This window comes from Heptranchias perlo, chromosome 5, assembly GCF_035084215.1.
Source record: "Heptranchias perlo isolate sHepPer1 chromosome 5, sHepPer1.hap1, whole genome shotgun sequence".
Classification (NCBI taxonomy): domain Eukaryota; kingdom Metazoa; phylum Chordata; class Chondrichthyes; order Hexanchiformes; family Hexanchidae; genus Heptranchias; species Heptranchias perlo.
In genome coordinates, this window is record NC_090329.1 from 117,234,857 (window position 1) to 117,255,276 (window position 20,420).

Genomic DNA, 20,420 nt, shown 5'->3' on the forward strand with positions numbered 1-20,420 from the left:
CCTTGGGTCCTCCCATTCATTGTGTATTCCCTTGCCTTGTTAGTCCCTCCAAAGTGCATCACCTTGCACTTTTCCGGGTTAAATTCCATTTGCCACTGTTCCGCCCATCTGACCAACCCATCTATATCGTCCTGCAGACTGAGGCTATCCTCCTCGCTATTTACCACCCTACCAATTTTTGTATCATCAGCGAACTGACTGATCATACCTTTTACGTTCATATCCAAGTCATTAATGCAGACCACAAACAGCAAGGGACCCAGCACCGATCCCTGTGGTACCCCACTGGCCACAGGCTTCCAGTCACAAAAACAACCTTCGACCATCACCCTCTGCCTTCTGCCACTAAGCCAGTTTTGTATCCAAAGTGCCAAGGCACCCTGGATTCCATGGGCTCGTACCTTCTTGACCAGTCTCCTGTGGGGGACTTTATCGAAGGCCTTACTGAAATCCATGTATACCACATCCACTGCGTTACCCTCATCCACACGCCTAGTCACTTCTTTGTGACTGGTGGAAAGCATGGTTCATATGAACCAGGTCAGCCTTCTCTTCCGTTTGAGTGCAGGGTTTAGTGCAGCGCTCCGTTTACTACAGGATTCCTCACCAATGTTTTGCAACTTGCCCAAGGACCAATCTCACGGACTTAAAATAAAGTGACTCCCATGTGCTTTTTATTTTACTTAAATTTTTTTTAAACATTTTTATTCCTCTTTCCTTTTCCATCTCCCTTCCTTCCCTTAATTCCAGTTCTACTAGAACCCCAAAGATACAGGCCATCAATTGAGGCCCATAAACATACAGAGCCGCAGATCTGCTGAGAAGGGAGAGCAGGAGTGGCGCCCCAGTCCATGTTGTGAGCGCCACTGATTTATCGTAAGGCTGAAACTCACTGTGGCTCAATCAGATAGCGGTGTGCAGCCCTGGGACATGCATTCTCCATCTCACGGTTGTGAGTAGAGCGTCTAGTAGCTTGAATGGCCATACCCTCCTTCACAGCTCTGGTCTTCTTAAGACCTGTAATTTTAGATTGAATTTATTTGTTAAGGTCACAAACTAATCGATTGTTAGGATTTCCAAGCTGCAGTGCAATCCTAATTACTAACCTGTTTTTAATCTTGTTTTTGTCTCCTTTCTTTTCTCCCCCCCCCCCCCCCCCCCCCCACCCAAGGTCTAAATGGGGTTGATAATGGAATTCTAGTATTTGACAACGTTCGAATTCCAAAAGAAAATCTTCTTGACAAGTTTGTATTCCTTTAATTTTTTTTTTCTCACTCAAAAAGTAGATTTACATGGCAGCAATTTTTATCAGTGGAAAAAAATGTCCTCTCGTAAATACATCAGCATGATTGAAAAAGAAAATCTAAAGCAGTTAATTAAAGTAGAAGGAAGGTTGGGGGAAAGTAATGCCTGTGTGTGGTAAACGACTGTTTTTATGTGTCTGTCTGTCTGTCTGTCTGTCTGTCTGTCTGTCTCTCTCTCTCTCTCTCTCTCTCTCTCAAAAAACTATCCATTTGGAGAGATCAAAAATGTAGTATATTTGCTGCCTTGTGGAGACCCACCATTTTGGGCCACTGCTCCCCATTGAAGTTGATCGTAGGTTATGTGGGTTGAAGTTGATCTGTGGAAAGAAAGAAAGATTTGCATTTATATAGCGCCGTTCACGACCTCAGGACGTCCCAAAGCACTTTACAGCCAATGAAGCATTTTTTTTTTGTTAAGTGTAGTCACCGTTGTAATGTAGGAAACGTCCCAGGGCTGTCAGAAGCCTGATGGCTTCCTTCTTAGTAGCTGTAATTGCCTAACTACAATTTGCCGTCTCTGCTACTGGAATTAATTTTGCAAAATGTTAATGTTTCACAGTTCTAAATGTTTTAAATATCCACTTCAGTAACTAACTACTCTCTATAACTAGTAAATTATTGAAAATAAGAAATTTGTTTGTCTCCCAGTAATATTTGCCTGTGGTTTGCAAATGTCTGCAAGGGTTGGCAATAAGCAGTAGAACACAGAGAGTAGGATAATGGGTATGTACTCGAATTGGAAGGAAGTGACTAGTGGTGTCCCACATGGATCTGTGCTGGGGCCTCAACTATTCACTATATTTACTAATGACTTAGATAACACAATAGAGAGCCATATATCCAAGTTTGCCGATGACATGAAGATAGGTGGCATAGTAAATAGTGTAGATGGGAGCATAAAATTACAAAGAGACATTGATAGATTAAGTGTGGGGGCAAAAACTGTGGCAGGTGGATTTCAACGCAGGTAGGTGTGAGGTCATCCATTTTGGACCAAAAAAGGATAAGTCTGAGTTTTTTAATTGGTGAAAAGCTAGGAACAGTGGAGGTCCAAAGAGACTTAAGGGTCCATGTGCACAGATCACTAAAATGTAGTGGTCAGGTATAAAAAGTAATCAAAAAGGCTAATGGAATCTTAGCCTTTATATCTAGGAGGCTAGAATATAAAGGGAGGAAGATTTGTTACAGCTATACAAAGCCCTGGTTAGACCATATCTGGAGTACTGTGTATCGTTCTGGGCACCGCACCTTAGAAAGGATATATTGACCTTGGAAGGAGTGCAGCGTAGATTCACCAGAATGTTATCAGGGCTCCAAGGGTTAAATCATGAGGAGAGATTACATAAACTAGGCTTGTATTCCCTGGAATATAGAAGATTAAGAGGTGATTGGATTGAGGTTTTTAGGATTTTGAAAAGAATTGACAGGGTCGATAGAGAGAGACTTTTCCTGCTGGTGGGGGAGTCCAGGACAACGGGACGTAACCTTAAAATCAGAACCAGGCCACTCAGGAGAGAAGTTAGGAAACGCTTCTTCACACAAAGGGTGGTAGAAGTGTTGGACACTTTCCCACAAAAAGCAGTAGGTGCTAGCTCAATTAATAATTTTAAATCTGAGATTGAAAGATTTTTACTAGCCAAGGGTATTAAGGGATATGGAGCCAATGCGGGTAAATGGAGTTAGGATACAGATCAGCAATGATCTCATTGAATGGCAGAACAGGCTCGAGGGGCTCAATGGACTACTCCTGTTCCTATGTTCCAATAAGGGGATTAGTAGATTACTTTAGATACGCACATAGGGCCAGGCAACTCGACATGTAGTGGAGAGACGAGAGAAGCTGGAATTGTTCTCCTGGCTCAGTCATGGCTCAGTGGCAGCACTCTCACCTCTGAGTCAGAAGGTTGTGGGTTCAATGGGCCACAGTGGGCGGCCTTTAAAGAGGAGATGGTTCAGGTACATTCTCACGAGACAGAAAGGTAGGGCTACTAAAGCCAGACCTCCCTGGATGACAAAAGAGATAGTGGGTAAGATGAAATGGAAAAAAGGGGCATATGACAGATGTCAGGTTGATAAAACAAGTGAGAACCAGGTAGGATATAGAAAGTTCAGAGGGGACACATGGCAGATTAAATTTAACGCAGAAAAATGCAAAGTGATACATTTCGGTAGGAAGAACGAGGAGAGGCAATATAAACTAAAGGGCACAACCCTAAAAGGGGTACAGGAACAGAAAGATCTGGGGGTATATGTACACAAATCATTGAAGGTAGCAGGGCAGGTTGAGAAAGCGGTTAAAAAAACATATGGGATCCTGAGCTTTATAAATAGAGGCAAAGAGTACAAAAGTATGGAAGTCATGATGAACCTTTATAAAACACTGGTTCGGCCACAACTGGAGTATTGTGTCCAGTTCTGGGCACCGCACTTTAGGAAAGATGTGAAGACCTTAGAGAGGGTGCAGAAGAGATTTACTAGAATGATTCCAGGGATGAGAGACTAGTGGATAGACTGGAGAAGCTGGGGTTGTTCTCCTTGGAACAGAGACCGTTGCAAGGAGATTTGGTAGAGGTATTCAAAATCATGAAGGGTCTAGACAGAGTAGATAGAGAGAAACTGTTCCCATTGACAGAAGGGTCAAGAACCAGAGGACGTAGATTTAAGGTGATTGGCAAAATAACCAAAGGTGACATGAGGAAAAAATTTTTTACACAGCGAGTGATTAGGATCTGGAATGCACTGCCCGAGGGGGTGGTGGAGGCAGATTCAATCATGGCCTTCAATAGGGAACTGGATAAGTACTTGAAAGGAAAAAATTTGCAGGGCTACAGGGATAAGGCGGGGGAGTGGGAACAGCTGGATTGCTCTTGCGTACTCGATGGGCCGAATGGCCTCCTTCTGTGCTGTAACCTTTCTATTATTCTATGATTCTAATTCCCACTCCAGAGACTTGAGCAAGAAATCTAGGCTGCCACTTCAGTGCAATACTGGGGGAGCGCTGACTGTCGGAGATGCCATCTTTCGGATGAGAAGTTAAACCGAGGCCCTGACTGCTCTCTCAAATGGATGTAAAAGATCCCATGGCACTAATTCGAAGAAGAACAGGGGAGTTCTCCCCGGTGTCCTGGCCAATATTTATCCCTGAACCAACATCACTAAAACAGGATATCTGGTGACAGGCGCTATATAAATGCAAGTCTTTCTTTCTTTCCTTGGAGCAGAGAAGGTTAAGGGGAGATTAAATAGAAGTGTTCACAATTATGAGGGGTTTTGATAGACTAAATAAGGAGAAACAGTTTCCACTGGCCGGAGGGTCGGTAACTAGGGGACACAGATTTAAGAATAATTGTCAAAAGAACCAGAGGGGAGATGAGAAATTTGTTACGCAGTGAGTTGTTATGGATCTGGAATGCACTCCCTGAAAGGATGGAAGCAGATTCAATAGTAATTTTCAAAAGGGGTTGGATATATACTTAAAAAAGAATAAGTTGCAAGGCTATGGGGCAAGTGCAGGGGAGTGGGATTACTTGGATGGCTCTCCATCAAAGAGCTGGCACAGGCATGATGGGCCGAATGGCCTCCTGCGCTGTATGATTCTATGATCTCTGGTCCCTGCATAAGTGCTCGTTAAAAGTAATAGAACAGGAAAGGGACCCAGTAAAGTAAAGGTTCACGAGCAATGAGAGGCAGCTATGGGGAAAGCAGACTGAACTGTAGCAAGTATAGTTGGGAATAAAATACAAAACTGGTGAACTGTCTAGTTTTGGATCCCGCACCTGGTGATAGATAATGAGGCTCTAGAGAGGCTGCAGAGGAGGGGAACAGGGGTGACACCCGATCCCTGATCTCTTAGTTGTGAGGATTGGCTTAGATAGTTGGGGTTATTCATTTTGGAGAAATGTAGGTTCTGGGAGGGACAAGATTGAAGTTTTTTTTTACAATTGTGAAAGGATTGGATGTAGTAAATTTGGATAAGATATTTGAAATGGGCAATGGCAGTCGGACTGGAGGGCACGTGTATAAAATACATGGGCAAAGTGCCAGGTAGATGGCAGGCAGTATTTCTTTTCTCAGAGGCTTGTCGTCCTGTGGGAAGAGGTTTCTGATGCATTTGGTATCAGTATGCTGAAGGCAGTTAGGAAGGTACTGGACAGGTTTTGGAGGGAGGAGCACACATTGGGGTGAGGTGGGCTGGGCTTGGAATGGCAGGGGAAAGTTTGGTGTGTTAGTTATGTTTGCAAGTTTGGGTAATTGTGGTTTGCTTGATTACTTCTCATTCAGTATGTGGATGGCCCGACTAGAGAGGGGGCAAAACTTGACCTCCTCTTGGGAAATAAGGAAGGGCAGGTGACAGAAGTGTTAGTGAGGGATCACTTTGGGACCAGTGATCATAATTCCATTAGTTTTAAGATAGCTATGGAGAATGATAGGTCTGGCCCAAAAGTTAAAATTCTAAATTGGGGAAAGGCCAATTTTGATGGTATCTTTCAGAAGTTGATTGGGAGAGTCTGTTGGCAGGCAAAGGGACGTCTGGTAAGTGGGAGGCTTTCAAAAGTGTGTTAACCAGTGTTCAGGGTAAGCACATTCCTTATAAAGTGAAGGGCAAGGCTGGTAGAAGTAGGGAACCTTGGATGACTCGGGAGATTGAGGCCCTCGTCAAAAAGAAGAAGGAGGCATATGACATGCATAGGCAGCTGGGATCAAGTGGATCCCTTGAAGAGTATAGAGATTTCCGGAGTAGAGTTAAGAGAGAAATCAGGAGGGCAAAAAGGGGACATGAGATTGCTTTGGCAGATAAGGCAAAGGAGAATCCAAAGAGCTTCTACAAATACATAAAGGGCAAAAGAGTAACGAGGGAGAGAGTAGGGCCTCTTAAGGATCAACAAGGTCATCTATGTGCGGAACCACAAGAGATGGGTGAGATCCTGAATGCATATTTCACATCGGTATTTACGGTTGAGAAAGGCATGGATGTTAGGGAACTTGGGGAAATAAATAGTGATGTCTTGAGGAGTGTACATATTACAGAGAGGGAGGTGCTGGAAGTCTTAACGCGCATCAAGGTAGATAAATCTCCGGGACCTGATGAAATGTATCCCAGGACGTTATGGGAGGTTAGGGAGGAAATTGCGGGTCCCCTAGCAGAGATATTTGAATCATCCACCGCTACAGGTGAGGTGCCTGAAGATTGGAGGGTAGCAAATGTTGTGCCTTTGTTTAAGAAGGGCGGCAGGGAAAAGCCTGGGAACTACAGACCGGTGAGCCTGACATCTGTAGTGGGTAAGTTGTTAGAGGGTATTCTGAGGGACAGGATCTACAGGCATTTGGAGAGGCAGGGACTAATTAGGAACAGTCAGCATGGTTTTGTGAGAGGAAAATCATGTCTCACGAATTTGATTGAGTTTTTTGAAGGGGTAACCAAGAAGATAGATGAGGGCTGTGCAGTAGACGTGGTCTACATGGACTTCAGCAAAGCCTTTGACAAGGTACCGCATGGTAGGTTGTTACATAAGGTTAAATCTCATGGGATCCAAGGTGAGGTAGCCAATTGGATACAAAATTGGCTTGACGACAGAAGACAGAGGGTGGTTGTAGAGGGTTGTTTTTCAAACTGGATGCCTGTGTCCAGCGGTGTGCCTCAGGGATCGGTGCTGGGTCCGCTGTTATTTGTTATTTATATTAATGATTTGGATGAGAATTTAGGAGGCATGGTTAGTAAGTTTGCAGATGACACCAAGATTGGTGGCATTGTGGACAGTGAAGAAGGTTATCTAGGATTGCAACGGGATCTTGATAAATTGGGCCAGTGGGCCGATGAATGGCAGATGGAGTTTAATTTAGATAAATGTGAGGTGATGCATTTTGGTAGATCGAATCGGGCCAGGACCTACTCCGTTAATGGTAGGGCGTTGGGGAGAGTTATAGAACAAAGAGATCTAGGAGTACAGGTTCATAGCTCCTTGAAAGTGGAGTCACAGGTGGATAGGGTGGTGAAGAAGGCATTCGGCATGCTTGGTTTCATTGGTCAGAACATTGAATCCAGGAGTTGGGATGTCTTGTTGAAGTTGTACAGGGCATTGGTGAGGCCACACTTGGAATACTGTGTACAGTTCTGGTCACCCTATTATAGAAAGGATATTATTAAACTAGAAAGAGTGCAGAAAAGATTTACTCGGATTCTACCGGGACTTGATGGTTTGACTTACAGGGAGAGGTTAGACAGACTGGGACTTTTTTCCCTGGAGAGTAGGAGGTTAAGGGGTGATCTTATAGAAGTCTATAAAATAATGAGGGGCATAGATAAGGTAGATAGTCAAAATCTTTTCCCAAAGGTAGGGGAGTCTATAACGAGGGGGCATAGATTTAATGTGAGAGGAGAGAGATACAAAAGGGTCCAGAGGGGCAATTTTTTCACTCAAAGGGTGGTGAGTGTCTGGAACGAGCTGCCAGAGGCAGTAGTAGAGGCGGGTACAATTTTGTCTTTTAAAAAGCATTTGGACAGTTACATGGGTAAGATGGGGGTAGAGGGATATGGGCCAAGTGCAGGAAATTGGGACTAGCTTAGTGGTATAAACTGGGCGACATGGACATGTTGGGCCGAAGGGCCTGTTTCCATGTTGTAACTTCTATGATTCTATGATACTTCGTGTCGTCTTGGAGGAATTTTTCAGAACTTTTCTTCAAATTGCAACAGGTTTTTTTTCCACTTTTTTTTGCCTTCCCCAGGACTTAGTGGTATGATGGGGCATGGGGCTGCATCATCTACTACATGGGAGAAGCATCAGTGTCTCCCACGGTCTCCTTTTATCCTTCATTTTCTATGTTTATGGATAACTACTAATTACTGCTGCACTTTTGAAAAAAATTATAGTCAATTGTATGAGGGGTGTTAAATTGTTATTTTGACTTCTTGGAGTGTGTTAGTGAAATCTCCGTTCTATTTCTCGTGTGGCAAGTGCACAAATCAAAATTGCAAATGGGGTGGGGGAGGGAGTTAAGATCACAGGTGAGCAATGTGACGTTGATGTTAAGAGGCATCAGGAGGGAACTCGTGTCAGAGCCTTGAAGGCTCAGAGCCTCATTACAAACCTAATATGTGTGCACTGTCCAAGTACTCAAGATACGTTTTCTGATTTCTTCGCACAGGTTTGGTTCTGTATCTCAGAATGGAGTTTATGAGTCGCCCATTGAAGACAAAGGTGCTAGGTTTAATGCTATGTTAGCAACTCTTACACCAACAAGGATTGCCTTAATACTTCAGGCCTTGGGAGCCATGAAGGTAAATACATTTTCTAACAAATTTGTACCATCAGCAAAATAAAGTAGAAGAATGCGTCCCCTCCACCGCTGGCGGGCGCAGTGCGTCCCCTCCACCGCTGGCGGGCGCAGTGCGTCCCCTCCACCGCTGGCGGGCGCAGTGCGTCCCCTCCACCGCTGGCGGGCGCAGTGCGTCCCCTCCACCGCTGGCGGGCGCAGTGCGCCCCCTTGCGGGGCAAAGAAATGGCAAATCTCATAACACAACTAGCCCTACTCTCCAGTTACCAGCCTATCCTCCACTCGGCCATTTGTCTTACTCCATCTGCTGCATTGTTTCTCTGTAAAGCTGGTAAATTCTAAACTCTTCAGTGAAAAAGTCTGGGCCTAATTGCACACGATGCCAGGCTACCTATGGGTTTTTTCATACCATACAAGAGTTGTTCCTGGTAAGACTCTCTGCAATTTACTCTTCCCCCCGCCACCCCCCCCCCCCCCGCCAGCGTCCTTGAAGCCATGACACGATCGAAATCAAGACACCACAGTTTGAGAAATTACCTATGAGTCCTACAGCTTCTTGATTTTAAAATCCATCTTGCACCATATTTGAGGATAGAAATGTGCGCTCCCAGGCTGAAACAGAGCATGGTGGGACCTACAACAACAACAACTTGCATTTATATAGTGCCTTTAACATGGTAAAACGTCCCAAGGTGTTATCAGACAAAAATTGACACCGAGCCACATCAGGAGACATTAGGACAGGTGACCAAAAGCTTGGTGGAAAGAGGTAGGTTTTAAGGAGCATCCTAAAGGAGGAGAGAGAGGCGGAGAGGTTTAGGATGCCTGACATGCTGCATGTGGCTGTTCCCAGTGGATCTTCCAATTTGGCCCCTAATTAATTGTACGTGGCGAGCTCCATTTCGCAGAGCAGGCTTTTCCTGGGAGCATGTGTGCATGAAGGCAGGATTTTTGAGTACCGCTAAAGAGACTTAAAGGACTGATCTTCCCATATTTATGTTCAAACTATGTATTTGGATGTTAAAATCTGACAGACCATCGAATAGGAAAAAAGACTGCACAAACAAGGAAGGTGATTGTGCAGTTTTGCCCACATTAAGGGGAGACAAATCACAAGGTTGTAAACACAGTGAATGGAGGTGTTTTGTGTTGTAATAATGCTTATCATCTTCCAAATACTTCAAATACCTTGAAAAGCAGAATCCACTTAGGTCTGAGATTTGTAAGACATTGACATTTCATTAAAAACCAACCCCGGTAAGTTGTGAAGGCAGCGGTGAACAGGCTGCAGCAAGTGCCTCCTGTAAGTTTTCACTCGTGACTTAAAAATAACAACATACTTCGATTTGAAGAAATGAAAGAACCAGTTTGAAATCAGAGTCCCTAAGCTCTTTGCGTAAAACTTCCATTTCATATAAACTGAAAGGATAGGGTCTGAAGATTGACGTTATTTCTCACCAATGGAGGGTATTGAAAGTGCATTGGTGTATTTATGGATAGTGCCTTAAGGTGCTGATGAATGCACTGAGGCAAAGGAGGGCTGCCCTGGTCCGGACATAAAGGCACCCAGAGAGCAGATGTCCAAAACAGCTAGCAGGAGATAGCTGACAGTTTGATTATTCTCTGCAACACCAAGTGGACCTGGCTGTGAATGCGGAAGAAGAGGACAGGCCTGAGGCAAGATGCCAAGGAAATGGTACCCAGCAGATTTCCAGAGAAAATACCTGTCCCGTGTAGGCATGGCACAAAGTGTGTCCTCAAAGCCTCGTGATCTTGTATTGCTCACCCCTTCCCAACGCTTTCATCTAACCGTACACCTTAATCAATGGCCATATAGCAGCATGGCACACTTATAGGGTGCAAGTTACATTTGGCATTGTTGTCGCACCGAAATGTCAGGGGCTTCGCACAACAAGCCCTGCCATCACATTCTAACTGCATGATGTATGTTCAGTTGCTGACACATTCGGTTGAGCTGCAAGATGGCCACGTTGCCACTTTCAACGACCTCCTGCACTTTATGCAATGCGGCAGTGCAGTAAATTGGGCAGCCGTATCATGCTGCTCATTGGGAAAAGAGGTGACAGCGAACCGTGCATCAGTCGCTCGTTCAGTTCATCTGTCGGAAGCAAAGTGTCAGCTGCTGCTGCTGCAGGAGGTCCCAACGCTAGCCTGCAAGGAGCTAACAGTTGAGGACGGACAGAGGTAATCTCGACTGCCACTGACAGTATCGTACCTATGATCGAGTTTGGCTGTGGGTTTCCTTATAGCAGGCGGCACAACTCTGCAGCTGTTTCCGTGCTGACCCTGGAGCCTGTGAAGGCAGTTCTCCTCAGCTGTTGCCACGTAGCCGTGCCAGGGCCTGCAGATATGGTTGATGACAGAGTGGTGTGGTGCCAGCTGATCTCTCTGGAATGCCGCCTTTGATTCTGGTGGTTGGGCGTGAAACCCTGTAGTAGAGACATATTGAAAGAAAACCCCATATATTTACAGAAAACTTGCCTGATTAGCAACGTGGTTGTGTGCCTTTAAGAACTCCCTGCTCCACATCAAATGATGCTGCTGGCCTCCAATGCCTACGGTCAATTGGTGAACTTAACACTGGCCCTGGAAATTGACGGCTGAATCTCAACGCCCTCCTCACCATACACCATGTTCTACCTAACGAAGCACTTGCATATTCTGTATAAGCGCCAAGAACCCCCCGTTGGTCAAGGCGAACAGAAATGTGCGTTACGTGTTGAAGGAGCTCGAGCTCTGGATTTCGGAGCTTGATCCTGAGCTGGCGTCGCAGCAGCGCATCCGCGAGGCTGAGAGCTACGCGGATAGCACGTTTCAGGAGGTGGTCACCCCGCGGCTTAAGAGAGTGCAGGGGAACTGGGTGACCGCCAGACAGACGAGGAGGAGCAGGCAGGTAGTGCAGGAGTCCCCTGAGGGCATCTCGCTCTCTAACCATTATTCAGTTCTGAATACTGGTGAGGGAGAGGGTTCCTCTGCGGAGTGCAGCCAGAGCCAAGACCATAGCACCGTAGGTGGCTCAGCTGTACGGGGGGGAGAAGAAAGGTCAGGAGAGCGATAGTGATAGGGGATTCTACAGTTAGCGGAGCAGGCAATTGTTTCTGCGGCCGCAGACGTGATTTCAGGATGGTATGTTGCTTCCCTGGTGCCAGAGTCAAGGATGTCTCCGAGCGGCTGCTGAACATTCTGGTGGGGGAGTGTGAACAGCCGGAGGTCGTGGTCCATATCGGTACCAACAACACAGGTAGAAAGAGGGATGAGGTCCTGCAGGCAGATTTTAAGGAGTTTGGAAAGAGGTTAAGAAGCAGGACCTCAAAGGGAGTAATCTCCGGATTACTCCCGGTGCCACGCACTAGTGAGCATAGAAATAGGAGGATAGAGTGGATGAATGTGTGGCTGGAGAGATGGTGCAGGAGGGAGGGCTTTAGATTCCTGGGGCATTGGGACCAGTTCTGGGGAAGGTGGGACCTTTACAGGCCGGACGGGTTGCACCTCAGCAGAGCTGGGACCAATGTCCTCGCGGGGAGGTTCGCTACTGCTATGCAGGGGGGTCTAAACTAATTTGGCAGGGAGATGGGCACCAGGATGTAGCATTGGAAAGGGGAAACAGGGGCACAAAGGATCGGGGGAGAAAGATAGGACTGGAGCAAGTAATAGTACAGTATTAGGTGGGATCAGACTAAGAGAGAGTACAAGAAAGTCTAAGACTGGTTTGCAGCGCATGTGTGTAAACGCACAAAGCGTGGTAAACAAGGTTGGTGAGCTGCAGGCGCAAATAGCCACGTGGGAATATGATGTTGTGGCGATAACGGAGACCTGGCTCAAAAAAGGGCAGGATTGGGTACTAAATATCCCTGGATACAAGGTGTTCAGGAAAGATAGAGAAGGAAAGAAAGGAAGGGAGGGGGTGGCAGTATTGATTAAGGAGCATATTGCAGTACTGGAGAGAGGGGATGACCTGGAGGGGTCAAGGACGGAATCTATTTGGAGCAAATTTGCAGGGAAATTACAGAGAGGTGCAAAAGCTATAGAGTAGTGATAACTGGGGACTTCAACTATCCTAATATACATGTTGTGGAGATGCCGGTGATGGACTGGGGTGGACAAATGTAAGGAGTCTTACAACACCAGGTTATAGTCCAACAGCTTTATTTAAAATCACAAGCTTTCGGAGGCTTCCTCCTTCATCAGGTGAGTGTTGGAGAAAGCCTCCGAAAGCTTGTGATTTTAAATAAAGCTGTTGGACTATAACCTGGTGTTGTAAGACTCCTTACATTTATCCTAATATAGACTGGGATAACAATAATAATATAAGGGGCAAAGAGGGGGAGGAATTTTTGAAATGTGTTCAGGAAAACTTTCTTAACCAGTACGTTTCCGGCCCAACGAGGAAGGAGGCATTGCTAGACTTGGTTCTAGGGAATGAGGCAGGCCAAGTGGAGCTAGTATCAGTGGGGGAGCATTTAAGGAGCAGCGATCATAGTATCGTAAGGTTTAGAATAGTTATGGAAAAGGATATGGACTACTCTAAAGTAAAAATACTCAATTGGAGGAGGGCCAATTTCAATGGGATGAGAACAGATCTGACCCGGGTAAATTGGAATCAAAGATTGGCAGGCAAAACTGTAATTGAACAATGGGTGGCCTTTAAAGAGGAGATGGTTCAGGTACGGTCTAGGTACATTTCCACGAGGCAGAAAGATAGGGCAACCAAAGCCAGAGCTCCCTGGATGACAAAAGAGATAGTGAGTAAGATGAAACGGATAAAGGGGTGTATGACAGTATGACAGATGTCAGGTTGATAACACAAGTGAGAACCAGGCAGAATATAGAAAGTTGAGAGGGGAAGTGAAAAAGGAAATAAGAGGGGCAAAGAGAGAGTATGAGAATAGACAGACAGCCAACATAAAAGGGAATCCAAAAGTCTTCTACAGGCATGTAAACAGTAAACGGGTAGTAAGAGGAGGGGTGAGGCCGATTAGAGACCATAAAAGGAGATCTACCCATGGAGGCAGAGGGGATGGCCGAGATACTAAATAAGTACTTTGCATCTGTCTTTACCAAGGAAGAAGATGCTGCCAGAGTCTCAGTAAAGGAAGATATAGTTGAGATACTGAATGGGCTAAAAATTGATAAAGAAAAGCTACTTGAAAGACTAGCTGTACTTAAAGTAGATAAGTCACCCGGTCCAGATGGGATGCATCCTAGGTTGCTGAGGGAAGTGAGAGTGCAAATTGCGGAGGTACTGGCCATAATCTTCCAAGCATCTGTAGATACCGGGGTGGTGCCAGAGGACTGGAGAATTGCAAATGTTACACCCTTGTTCAAAAAAGGGTGTAAGGATAAACCCAGCAACTATAGGCCAGTCAGTTTAACCTCAGTGGTTGGGAAACTTTTAGAAGCGATAATCCGGGACAGAATTAACCGTCACTTGGACGAGTGTGGATTGATTAGGGAAAGCCAGCACGGATTTGTTAAAGGCAAATCTTGTTTAACTAACCTGATAGAGTTTTTTGATGAGGTAACAGAGAGGGTAGATGAGGGCAATGCAGTTGATGTGGTGTACATGGACATGATAAAGTGTCGCATGGTAGGCTTATCATCGAGATTGTGGCCCATGGAATAAAGTGCCGCGATCTTTTGAAAGTCCATATACGCCACGTGGATACAGAATTGGCTAAGGAACAGGAAACAGAAAGTAGTGGTAAACAGTTGTTTTTTGGACTGGAGGGAGGTGTACAGTGTTCCCCAGGGGTCAGTGCTGGGACCACTGCTTTTCTTGATATATATTAATGACTTGGACTTGGGTGTACAGGGCACAATTTCCACTTTTGCAGATGATGCAAAACTTGGAAGGGTAGTAAACAGTGAAGAGGATAGTAATAGACTTCAGAGGATATAGACAGGCTGGTGGCATGGGCGAACATGTGGCAGATGAAATTTAACGCAGAAAAATGCGAATTGATACATTTTGGTAGGAAGAATGAGGAGAGGCAATATAAACTAGAGGGCACAATTCTAAAAGGGGTACAGGAACAGAGAGATATATGTGCACAAATCGTTGAAGGTGGCAGGGCAGGTTGAGAAAGCGGTTAAAAAAGCATATGGAATCTTGAGCTTTATAAATAGAGGCATAGAGTACAAAAGTATGGAAGTCATGATGAACCTTTATAAAACACTGGTTTGGCCACAACTGGAGTATTGTGTCCAGTTCTGGGCACCGCACTTTAGGAAAGATGTGAAGGCCTTAGAGAGGGTGCAGAAAAGTTTTACTGGAATGATTCAAGTGATGAGGGACTTCAGTTACGTGGATAGACTGGAGAAGCTAGTGTGGTTCTCCTTGGAACAGAGGTTGAGCGGAGATTTGATAGAGGTATTCAAAATCATGAAGGGTCTGGACAGAAACTGTTCAAATTGGCGGAAGGGCCAAGTACCAGATTTAAGGTGATTGGCAAAAGAACCAAAGGTGACACAAGGAAAAACTTTTTTACGCGAGTGGTTAGGATCTGGAATGCACTGTCCAAGGGGGTGGTGGAGACAGATTCAATCATGGCCTTCAAAAGGGAACTGGATAAGTACTTGAAAGGAAAAAAATTGCAGGGCTACGGGGATAGTGCTGGTGAATGGGACTAGCTGGATTGCTCTTGCATAGAGCCGGCGTGGACTCGATGGGATGAATGGCTTCCTTCCGTGTTGTAACGTTTCTATAATTCAATGAGCATGGACCTCGCAAAATTGTTAAGTTCAGATTTTCTGGTACTCTACTTTCCCGTTTAACACTTGTGGGGCTGTTCCTGCCAATTGGAAAATTCATCCTTTGAACTCAACTCTTCCATTGGGTCACTGATCTGATTGGGTGTCGTCCCATAACACGCACCGTGCAGTTTCTGATCTGCATTGACCGTGAATGTGTGAGAGCTTCATTAGACATGCTGTCAGGATTACTTTAATCTATTGGTGAGTTTTGTGTCTGTCAAGTTGATGTTAGAATTAGAGAATGCAATGCTTACTTTTTTGCATTTAATGACGGCAACAATCAGTCACAGATGGGGCATTTATCCTGTGCCTCACCCAACCAATATGCCCTAATTCCAACTTTAGAATAATACCCCCTGCTGCACCAGTGCAACATTTCCCACAGCAGCCATGTTTATTGGCTGGATGAGAGAGAGAGAGTGCAGGGTTTTGGGTATGTTGTGGACTCCAGGAATTGGATTGAGACTGCCCATTCACTTTGCATTGGGCCATTGCTGCCATCAGAGAGTAGACTTTTTTTTTCTTGCCTATTTTCTATACCAGTTTTGTTCCTTTGCTCCTGATATCGATTCCTTGCTCAGTACATGTCATCCTGCAATAACCAGTCAAAGTGGCCATTATTCATGTGCGAACTTTGACAGTGTGTGTTGGTAGATTATTTGCCTGCGGACCAGGGCATTACAACCAAACCCAGTCCTGTCCTCACCTGATGTCTACACATTCTTGAAGATGGGGGGCTTACCAGTAAAGAATTTGCTGGGGACAAGGGCATCGAAGATGGAGATGAGGGAGTGATTGAGCTGAACGACAGTTGCTGAAGTATCACGGCAAAAGACTAGGCAGGATACAAGGAAGTGGTTGGAGTTGACCTTACCTTGATTGAGATCATGGGAATGGAGAGGCCATCAGAGATGACAACATCGAGGAGGTGGCTATGAATATGGGTAAGAGAGTTTATATGGAGGGACAGGTTTAGAGGACAGGAGGACATTGAGTCAGAGGAGAAGACTGCAAGAGCACACGAAATGGAGATTGAAATTACCAAGGATGAGGCGTCTCACTGCCGAGGCTGAGGGAGGAAAGGATGGAGGATCTCTTTGGGAGAAACTTGGGGTGAAGCTTCCGGGGAGACCGTAGAAAATGAGGATTTTAAAGGGGAGGCAAGAAAGATGGAGTACGGTGAGATGCTCCTCAAAGGAGGAGAAGGTACTGGAGGGGAGAGACTAAGTTGTACTTTGGTGATAATGGCCACGCTGCGGACCTTTGATCAGGGCAGGTGGTGGAAAGTATAGCTACACAGGGAGCTTTCGGTAAAGGTCAAGTTGTTGCCACCTGTGAGCTAAGTTTCAGGATGTCGATGCAATCATCCACAATAAGCTCGTTTGTTGGCAAAGGCCTTGTTGGTGCGTGATTGGAATGCGGAGAGGACCGTTGATGACCTGTTGGAAGAGTCTAAGGGATGAGCAGGGCTGGAAGGAAGTTGGCAAGGTTACCCCCCCCCCCTCCAAAGTGGCTTGCTGGGTGGGAAGGAGAGGGCAATTAGGATTGCAGCTCATGAGGATGGGTGCTTCAATGGGACTTTCAAAGAATGGCAAGGGAATCGCATAGGGTATCTGAAGGCTTAATCAAGCCTGGAATGGCGGCAGGAGAATGGGAAGGCAGAGAGTCGTGATGGTTTGGGATAGAGATGGGGGAGGGAGAAATTACTGAGGAGAGAAATGAAAAGTGGCATAATTGGATGATGGGAAGTGGAAAAGACAGGAGAGAAGGGCCCAAGAAGGGTCAAGAGAAAAAATAGGAAGATCTAAGTAATGGGCTTGGAGCTGGCATTGCAGACAAATGTGCATGCAAACAGACACAGAAGATATGTGCAGAGCATGGCAGAGATTAGGAGAGACATGTTCTGGTTGTAAGCAAAGGGCAGGGACGCGACAATATGAAAGAGTCCAAAGTTGAAGTCTGAGGTCCTGTTGTGGGATGAAATTGATTTGTGGACAGAGTGGAGTCAGTTTAGAGTGTCCATCAACCAGTTTCCAGGTTTGGAGACGTGTGGAGAGGGAGTGTATCCAGGACACCACATAAACTCCCATCACTGACATACTAACTCCGTTGAGTGAAGCAGGTTTGACTGTTTAGGCAAGAAATGACCCATTAGCAGGGCTGAGGTATTGCACTTAAATCATCATGCATGTGGGTGAAACAGAGTCCCAACCAGGCAAAGGTGGATGCCATTACACACTGGACCAATCCCACCCTAACATATTGGATAGTGGTTGCAGAGATGTACCTATACATGACTGCATTTACTGTGTATTCTGACCACATTCCTATAGTATTTGTACATGCCTATTGAAATGGAACATCGCCATGCAATGGTACAGCATGGTCATCCAACTTTGTTGTGGTTTGCAAAATAGAAGTGTAGGAATAAGGACGGGCTTGTTTCTTAAGAGCACTACATTGATGATTCCCCCCCGCCTCAAAATATCCAAATCTAAAAGAGGTTGAATGATGTGACAAAATGAAGCTTGTATTGGTTTCTTTCTGTCATGATACAATTGATTTAAAATTAGGCTCACTCTCAGAAATGGCCCAGTTTGTTTTGATACAATTGCCCCAGAGTAGAGACACTGTGGGGTAGATTTTGACTTTGTGCGATAGTGCAAAACGAGTGATAGCGAATCGGCTGCCTGTTTTACATCTCTCTCAATTTTTATTTATATTGAAGGCAGTAGGTCGAATGGCCTCGATTCAATAGAAATAAACACCGGGAGAGAAGTAAAATGGGATGCCGATTTGCACTGTCGCACAAAGTCAGAAGCTGCCTCTGTGTCTGGTAAGGGCTCGAGGGAGGTGGCTAATGCATTGAATTCAGATACAAGCATCTTATAGGTTGTGTTTGGATATGTTTGCTTGGCAGCTCTTTTTCAGTTTGCGATGCATATTTAAATTTCATTAGCTCTGGTAATTCTTTTAAAAGTATTTCTCAGCCTGCCTTGTTCAAATTGAGTCGTTCTCTGAAGGAGAGACAATGTTGATGCCCAGCGGAGCAAACTTTCTCCTCGCCCTGTACAATATCAATATAGTTAACATTACAGGAAGTATTTCTTTTCTTTTATTGAACTTTAAGCTGTTTTATAGCCATCCACAAGAGGGTAGCAGAGTGTTTGCACATGGATTGGGTGCTTTTTGTATACTTTCCTAAGGACAGATTGGACATTGTTTCAGTAGTGCAAGTCTTGTGAAGAAAAATAATTTTCTTGAACTATCCATCGTTAATAGTATAAGAACTTTCCACTTCCTGTCCCGCCACACTTCCGATGTCACATGCTGTCTAATGTAAATTTCTGAGCCACACTTTTCAGTATCCAGAAAAAAGGCAGTCATTAGAATGAACGAAGAAGCTCTGAAGGACATAAAATATCAGAGCCACGATGTCTGTGGCTCTGAATTGACTTTCCCACAAATAAAGTCAGGGTTTTGATCTCCAGACAGAAGAAATATAATAATGGAAAGAAAGAAAAAGAATGAACAAACTTGCATTTAGATGGTGCCTTTCATGTCTTCAGGATGTCCCAAAGCGCTTTACAGCCTATGAATCACTGTCAGCTGTGGTTTGGAAACTGCTGATTGAATTCCCATGTTCAGGACTCCAGGTAAATCCTCCCTTCCCAGCCCTGGCCAAAAACTAGCAAAATTTGTGTTGAATATGTCTGCGTTGTAAGGTCGGTAGTCACCTTGATTCTCAAGAGAGGAACCCCCCCAAGCATGTGCAAGGATTTGTCTGCGAGAATTTGTCCCAAAGCCTTCTTAGCAAAGGAATTTCCAGGAGTCACTGCATGGCCATTTCCCCCACCCCAATTATTGTGGCTCTTTGCTAGAGTTTATCTAAAACTAATCCCACTGCTCTGCTGTCTTTCCATATCCCTCTATCTTTCTCTGCTTCAAATGCATAATGTAATTTCTCCTTTCCTCTCTCCTCACTCTTCGTGACAATTTTAAACTAATGACACCTTTTCACTCATTCCCCAGCCAGTCTTGTGCTCAAGCATAAAAGTCTAATGATGCAAAAGAATACCAAATTCTGGTGCAAATATGGCAAATTTATAATATAAAATGTGCTTCTTGTGTAGTCCAATGTTTGTTTTACACCCCCTCCTTTGCTTTGGTGACATTGGATGTTGAGTATCTTGTAGTACCTCATCTAATGCTCCTAAGTGCTAACCTTGTGAGCTAGTTACCTACTGCCTTTCACTGAAGGTTTCTTAGACCGGGGGTGGCTTGTTATCTCCTTTTACAGGATCAGACGATGTCCCTGCAACTTCAGGCATCACCTGTGTTGCTGCTAAGGCTGCCTGGGCCTTGCATCATTCAATCCTGTGAGTGGGGCATGTCTGTGTTGTAAGGTTGGGAGTCACCATGATTCTCAAGAGAGGAACCCCCCCCAAGCATGTGCAAGGATTTGTCTGCGAGAATTTGTCCCAAAGCTGCCTTAGCAAAGGAATTTCCAGGAGTCACTGCATGGCCATTTCCCCCACCCCAATTGTTGTGGCTCTTTGCTGCAGCATATCTAAAACTAATCACTCTTGAGAGATTCATCCATTATCGCTGCCTTCTCCTACCTTGCCCCTGCTACTGGACCCTTTCTCAGCACGTTTTGGCCATCAGCTTGATGGCAGACTGCAGAGCTGCCTGTGAGATTATGAAGGCCCTTTGTCAAGGTCCTGTCCAGGTAGAGGATCCAACAAGAACTAATGGAGATTGGAGGCCATGGACTCCATAGCATGAGTTATTGCGAAAGTTCACAACTGCGCTTAGGACCTCTATTGTGGGATTGTCCCCTGCTGATGCGCCTGGAGGTGCTCCAGGGTGAAATTTATTTCTGTACAGTGGTCAAACAGCACTGCACAGCTATGACTGGTGGACATCTCCGTATTAGTCATCATACTGTGCAGGGATCTTGATGCACTCTAAAAGGACTCAATGAATTGATGCTGCTCAGAAAGCAGGCAAGATGCCACCAATCCTGGAACTCAGCATCTGAGAGTGACCTGCAGCTGTTCCTCC

The 20,420-nt window shown here is 45.2% G+C and overlaps 1 protein-coding gene across 3 annotated transcripts in view; it reads left to right on the plus strand.

The window, feature by feature from the left end:
- Positions 1-20,420, plus strand: part of acoxl (acyl-CoA oxidase-like) — a 294,551-nt gene that overhangs the window by 30,237 nt on the left and 243,894 nt on the right. For all 3 annotated transcript variants that reach the window (XM_067985091.1, XM_067985090.1, XM_067985089.1), the window contains exons 8-9: positions 1,172-1,244; positions 8,451-8,583. In XM_067985091.1, coding sequence (XP_067841192.1) covers positions 1,172-1,244; positions 8,451-8,583 — 206 coding nt within the window. The remainder of the gene's footprint in view (positions 1-1,171; positions 1,245-8,450; positions 8,584-20,420) is intronic.